Source organism: Lacerta agilis, chromosome 10, assembly GCF_009819535.1.
Source record: "Lacerta agilis isolate rLacAgi1 chromosome 10, rLacAgi1.pri, whole genome shotgun sequence".
Taxonomy (NCBI): Eukaryota; Metazoa; Chordata; class Lepidosauria; order Squamata; family Lacertidae; genus Lacerta; species Lacerta agilis.
The window spans coordinates 21975179-21982285 of record NC_046321.1 but is presented as its reverse complement, the minus strand read 5'-3'; the positions used below and the strand labels follow the sequence as shown (position 1 = coordinate 21982285).

Below are 7107 nucleotides of genomic sequence, written 5' to 3'. Positions count from 1 at the left end.
GGTCCCTTCAGATGTCTTTTTCATTTCACATTCATGTTGATTGGTGCTCACGATACTTTTGGCACAGTCACATTTCATCTTCTCAATACTGTTAGCACCTGCAACTGTTGTGGGGTGGTCACACTGCTTCATTTCCAATCAGTATCTCTGAAAACCCTTAATTTTTATATATATGGGTGTAGTCAGAATGGGGGGGGGAGGCTGTATGTTAGGACAGAACCGAGCTTTCTGTGATGATCAGTTAAGTACTGTATTTTTATTTTCTTGATGGGGGGGGGCAGCCCATGTTTTTATACCACGAATGTTTCTAGTGGGCTGACCATGGGATTCGAAAAAGGGAAAGAGAATAGAGACTCTCCTAAAAAATAAAATTGATTGCACGTTTCACTCTGAGATAATTTAAATGAGAAATGCGCAGGTCAGGACTACCCCTCCCCATTAGGCTGAGTGAGACGGCTGCTACCTGAGGCAGGTACCGGTAATTGTGTGGGTCATGATATGGCAGGAAATCGTTACTTAACTAATTGTTACCAATAGGGAGAAGTGAGAGACGGACTTGCGGTATTTTGTTTAGAGGGAAAAAATCGAGTGCAACCTTAAAAATTTATTTATTTATTTATTTATTTTGCCTCAGACGGTGTGCAGCACTACCATAGACTCTTCTTTAAAAGAAAAAAGAAAAAGTCGGATAAAGCTTCTTGAGGCGGCAGGTGCAGCCGAGCCGCTGGATGAGAAAGAATGGATTGCACCACTTCAAACTGCACGGGGGGCGGCGGGATCTTTTGGAAGTTTTCCCTCTTCATACAAAACTTTCCTGCAAATAGAATACCGGCCTAGCGGGGTTAAAACGTTTCTGTTTATGTGCTAGTTTATTATTACTATTGCTCTAGGGAAATGTGGCATGTTTTGTTTGAAAACGTACTATGATACCCCCCCCCAACCCCTTTCCCGCCGCCTGAAGTTTAGTCCGCTTGGGTTTTTTGCGTTAGCGCATGCAGACGCGAGGCAGGGAGCGAAGGCAGTGGGTGCCTTTTCTTTAGGTCTGGTGCAGGTTCCCTAAGACGCGATGTTTATATTGACTGCATAGAACTTTATTTGGGCCCGTCCCGGTCCTGTCGTTTCTCGCCTTTCCCTCTCCCTCTTTCAGGGAGTGAGGAGAAAGAAAGTGGGGGCGACGGTTTGGAAAAGTAGGAAATGCCGCTGGGTGGTTTTAAGAGAGAAACTGGCGGAAGGGAAACACCCGGGGGTTTGGCTAAAGGGAACCCGGGTGGGGAAGGACAACGGCAGAAGCAACCGGGCGGGGGGGAGGGGCTAACGTAAAACCAAAAGGCGGGAACCTGAGGTAATTTAGGCGGGAAACGGGACGGCCTTGAGGAAAGGCGATCAAGTCACGCGGCCGAGGGCGGAGAGCCAGACTGGTTTGGTGGTTAGAGCGCCATGCTGGGGGTGAGGAGAGGCCGCGGTTCGAATTACCTCCCCCAACCATGAAATGACGGTGTGTGTGTGTGTGATTTTGAGCCGCCCGCCCCACCTCATAGGTCTCCCGCCAGGGAAGTTCGCCACCTTCATTATACACCTTTATGCGCCAGGCAAAAAACGTTCCTTTTTAACCAGGCCTTTGGTTGATCTTAAAGACATCCTATGCCCTTTTAAAATGTTTTTTTTTGGGGGGGGGTTATTGGGTTGCAGTTTTTATTTTTATTAGGTATTTTGTGGTTTTATATACGTATTGATTTTATTCTGTGAACCGCCCTCAGACCCCTGGGTATAGGGCAGTATAATAATAATAATAATAATAATAATAATAATAATAATAATAGGACTGTTGGGTTGGTTTGTCTTTATTGAAAGATTTCCGTAGATAACAAAGGTTTATGTATAACGTCTCTGTTTTCAGTTAATGGAGACTTATCCGCAGGTCAGTTATATTTGGTGTTTTCAGTTCATATAGTCAGTTAAATTTTGTGTGAGACATGGCTATCATAGGCATGAGGTTGGGGGGCAGATTTCCTTTTGCATAGTGGGTTTTTTGTGTCAGCATCACGTGGACAGGTTCTCCACCTATCCATTTATTAGTTTGTTGGTGGGGTGAGGTTGGGGAGCCTAGGGCATGGTATTTATTTATTCATTTGTTTATTTATTTGATATACTGCCCTGTACCTGGAGGTTTCAGGGCGGTTCACAGAACAAAAACAAAATATAAAACCACAGAATATATAATCAAAATAAAAACAACCCTGAAGGTTGGTTGCCTTCAGTTTATTGCAGTGAGTTTGGGGGGGGGGGGGTTTGCAGGGCTGTTGTGACTGTGGGGGGTAGGATGGGAGGAGAACCCTATGTGCCATGCATGTAAAAATATTCTGCAGACATGTATTGAATTCTGACTGAATTCTCAATAGCAGATACAAGATAAAATAGTATCTTAGTATCTTATTTTCCCCATCTTAAATTCATACTGTGTTTTATTGGTGAATTAAACAAAAAAATATTTTATGGCAGTTACTCTGATTATGGCACCATCAGGAAGAAAATCTGCAGGAAAAACTGCTAAATTGGCACAGGAAGATCCAGTTGTTCATGCCTACGACTTTGAAGAACATACAAAAAAACATCTGAGTGGCTTTGAAGAGGATGTTAGAGAAGGTGTAGTAATCAGTACAAAATGTTAAATGCATTTTGTTTTGTTGCACTAGTAATACAAATAGGATAAGTCATCCTTTTTCTCACAATAGTATAAGGCTGGGACACACCCACACACCCACCCCAAATTCTATCAAATAGCTGGATAACCTGACTTGGGATTTGCCTAAGGGTGTCTTCACAACAGCAAATTACTTTGTGAAATGGAAGAAGTTTACTCCTCATTAGGTGACCATGCAGTTGGCAGAGAAGGATTAAAACCTGCTGTTTCATTCAGCAGGCTGAAGTTCTTTCTTGAAAGTGGATTCCACTTGAGGGATTGGGAGGAGATAGTCTGGCATTCTCAGCAGTCATAGAGAATGGAACATAATATAGCTTCTCAGCTCTTTGTTGGAGCCGAGCATTCAGAGCATATTACACTTTTGTACCAGTTGCTCTGATTGCAAGTGCAATCCTAGGGCCAATTTAAAGTGCTGGTGTTGAGCTTTAAAAGCTCTGAATGGCTTAAGCAGGATTGCCTAAAACTAAGATGGGGAAAAGGTAGATCAGGATCCACTGGCAGATCTCGATAATCGATTGATAAGAATTTCTGATTCCCAATTGTTTAATGGATGCATATTGTAGAGGTTGCCAACTCCCAAGAGACTGGGATCTACTCACAGAGTTAAAAACTGGCAGTGATCTACCCCCTTTTTTGGGTTCAGGTCAAAGTAGAGTTTTTTCAGGGAGGAGGTAAAATATTGAGCTTTTTTTAGGGGTGCCACAGTTGTTAAGCTTCTTTGCGGGAACCAGTTATCTACCCCACACGTCCAGTGATCTACCAGTAGATCACAATCTACTTGTTGGGACATGCCTGGCATTAGGACCTCAGAGACAAGGGTTCAGCCACCAACCTCACTTGGGAGGCCTTGGGCAAGTGACTGTCTTTCAGCCTAATAGTTGTTGTAAAGGTAAAATGGTAATTGGGAAAACAATTTGAGATCACTGGAGAAAAGCTAGACATAAATGTAATAATAAAATAAACAAAGAACAACAGAGAACTCCCCCCCCCACTCCAGTATACTGTTGAAATGAAGAAAGTGTGTGTAGGCAGGGGTTAACAAGGAGGGTATTCTTTGTGGGGAAGGACCATGAATTTGCTTAACTTTTGGTACTCAAAACAAATTCCTGGATGCAGAAGAATATAAGAATAGCCTGCCAGATCAGGTCAGTGGCCCATTTAGTCCAGCACTGTATTCTCTAGGCCAACCTAGATGCCTGTGGGAAACCTGCAAGCAGGACTTGAGCTCAAGAGAGCTCCCCTCCTGTGATTTCTAGCAACTGGTATTCAATATATGTCTTTGCACCAAGTTCTGGTTGGTGGATCTTGGAATACTAATAAAAAACAAAGCCTGAGATCTGCTTGGAACCATAGCAACTTGCTTGTACCTTAAGATCTGCCTCTGAAGCTCTACTTAGGTGCCTATTTATAATGGAAATAAGATTGGCAAGCAGACAGACAAGGGTATTATTGCTCATGCCCCCCCCCCCCCCCGATGTGGAAGGTGATTTCATGGGACATCACACAGAGCCCATCCCTTCCAGGTTTTAAACAGGCTATTTTTACTGTGGCCTTTATCAATTAATTTGAGCTGATTGCAAAACTAATATTTTCACCTAATTTTGATAATTTTATATTATGCTGGGGTAGTGATGGTCCTCTTGATTTTTAGTTATGTTCTCTCATACTGTTTTGAGATTTTTGTGGTGTTTTAGGTGGTTTTAAATGATATTTTATGTAACTTGTAAATTGCTTTTTGAAGAATTTTCATTTAAAAGTGGTATATGGGATTTAAAACTTTTTAATGTGATACAAGTAATTGGTAAACTGCACCTTCTATTTCCCTCCCATAAAGATGAAACTCCAATAATTGATAAACATGGGAAAAAAAGACCTTCACTGACTCCTCATCCTGTAGTTGAAGATGAAGTTGGGTAAATAGTTTAATATTTATTTTTTGCCATGTAATTTTAAATTATTTTTTACAGTTATAAAGTATCAGTTACGTTTCCAGTGCCTCTTTGTTATGATTATTGTAGCCAGAAATATATATTACTTTTATGTTGTTAAGTCTGGCCACAATCTAGATCTGTTTAAAAAACACAGCACCTTTACATAGGAACATAACTAAGAATTTGTTGGCTGTAGATCAGAGCTGGATAACCTGTGGCCCTTTAGATGTTGTTGGACCAGGTCCCACCAGCCTCAGCCGACATGGCAAATAGTCGGGGATAATGCGAATTGTAGCCTACAACATCTGAAGTGGTTAGATACTGGTGTGGATCAAAAGCTTCTCTTCTTCCAAAGTAAGATGCTTACTCTGATATAAGGTGCTTACTCTGTTGGAGGAATCCCCTTCCATTGGAGGAAGAGAACCTTTGAATTTAGCCCACATTAATTAATGATGGGTAATTCAGTTGCCCTCTTCTCAAAAATTATTACAGGATAGAGAGGCGAGGAAGTTCTAAAGTTAACGGAGACTACTAGGGAGCAAGCCCCAACAAACGTTGTGGGATTTCTGAGTAGACATGGAAAGGATTGCACTGCTCTTCACACATTGTTATATCCAAACCACCATCAAATCCCCGATAGAGCAACTCATAATGTAGTGGAAGCCCATGTAAACCATGTTATAAATGTAAACCAATTTTACAGCATAATTCTAAATAGTTACTCATAAGTTGGGTGCACTGAATCCTATGAGATTTATTCCACAGTACAGTGGTACCTCGAGTCGGGTTAAGAACTTAATTCGTTTTGGAGGTCCGTTCTTAACCTGAAACTGTTCTTAACTTTAGCTAATGGAGCCTCGCACTGCCACCACACAGCCGCTGTGCAATTTCTGTTCTTATCCTGAAGCAAAGTTCTTAACCTGAGGTACTACTTCTGGGTTAGCGGAGTCTGTAACCTGAAGCGTCTGTAACCCGAGGTACCACTGTAAATGTGTTTAGGATTGCAGTCTTAAATCTGTTTCAACTGCCATAGCTTCCAAGAATCCTAGGAATGTTAGCATCTCTGACAGAATTTTCAGCAGACTCATTAAGCTTATAATTAAAAATGACAGCTTTCAACATAAGATGTTTTAAACTTTTAATAGGAGGTTATGCCCTTTTTTGATTATATATTTCTTGATGGGCAAAATCTTGGCAATATAATTTAATTTAGTGTCTGTTGTGGTTTACATCCCCCCTATAGATGCCCCAAAGATTACACACCTTCACAGTGCTGATTTCCCCCCTCCCTTTCTGTCGCAAGGCTTTTGAGTAGTGTTAATTATTGTTGGGTCTGTTGCAGCTTGCTACCACTTACAAATAATATCTGAAAAATATAAACTAGTTCTCTTAATGCAAAAAAGTCATTTAAAAATATGAATATTTTTATAGGGGAGAAGTGCAGAATATGCTGGAAAGATTCGGAGGTATGTTTTAAAAAATACATACTGTCAGTTAATAAAATAGTTATATGGGAGAAGGGTCCTGCCCTTTTATTTCAAAATACAGGATTGTTTCCAAGTAAGTTCTGCTCAGAGTAGATCCAGTGAAATAAACGGATATGACTAGTTTTAATTTTCATGGCTCTAACCTGGAAAAACTTAGTTGGATATAAACCGGTTTTTAAAATAATTTTTCTCTTTTTAGTCATATGAGCAAATTAACAATTTGCATTCCAAACATTATTTCCTGTAGTATGATGGCAGGAGTGTAGTGGGATATTGTCATCTGTAGTACTTAAAATAGATTGATTACATCAGATTTGCAATAACTTTGCCATAGCAGATGTGCCAATGCAAACTTCAAGATTAGGGTGCAGGTTATCCATGCCTGCTCAGAAAAAAATTACTTGGAAATTTCTATGTATTTGCTCTGGGTTTCACTCTCATGTGAAGCAAATTGTACTAAAATAGACTGGCTAGTGCAAAGTGTGATGGAACATGGCCTTCATTAATCTGTTAGACATTACTGGCAAGATTCCATCTTGTCTGTGTCCATATCGGTCACCTCCATAGCAAGAACCTAGCTCTTCTCCACTTTCTGTAATGAAGGGTGGTAGTTAACAAAGGATGGCGCAAAAAGACTTCTTAGTTTGTCCCAAATGCCTGCTCAAGGACAAGGACTGCAATGCTTCTTTGATCTAATCAACTGACTTTAAAAGTATCCCAATTAACTGAGGAGCAGTTTTTAAAAATAAAAATAAATATTTTAATACAAGTGCTTATAAAAGTTAGTGTATGGCAAGAAACAGATTAAAACATAATCTCCCTTTGGCATGCTTATTTCTTCTGAAATGATGCTAGCTACAACACATGCACATAATCTAAAAACAAATGTGTTTCTTCCTTCAGCTGTGTGTTTTTACCCATATGCAGATTTTATTAATCTAGTGACTAAAGTGCACTTTCTCTAATGAGGTTTCAGTCCTGTTAAGGA

General features: G+C 40.4%; 1 protein-coding gene across 4 annotated transcripts in view; it reads left to right on the top strand.

Moving 5' to 3' along the window:
- Positions 1-448: 448 nt before the first annotated feature.
- SYCP3 (synaptonemal complex protein 3) overlaps positions 449-7107 on the top strand; it is an 11613-nt gene continuing 4954 nt past the window's right edge. Inside the window, exons 1-4 of one of the 4 annotated variants that reach the window (XM_033161488.1) lie at positions 449-472; positions 2500-2643; positions 4536-4614; positions 6064-6098. In XM_033161488.1, coding sequence (XP_033017379.1) covers positions 2511-2643; positions 4536-4614; positions 6064-6098 — 247 coding nt within the window. In that variant the 5' untranslated portion in view covers positions 449-472; positions 2500-2510. Of the gene's footprint in view, positions 473-807; positions 842-979; positions 1041-1316; positions 1343-2499; positions 2644-4535; positions 4615-6063; positions 6099-7107 lie in introns of those variants that run through there. The other 3 variants (XM_033161487.1, XM_033161484.1, XM_033161485.1) reach the window with 3 other exon arrangements.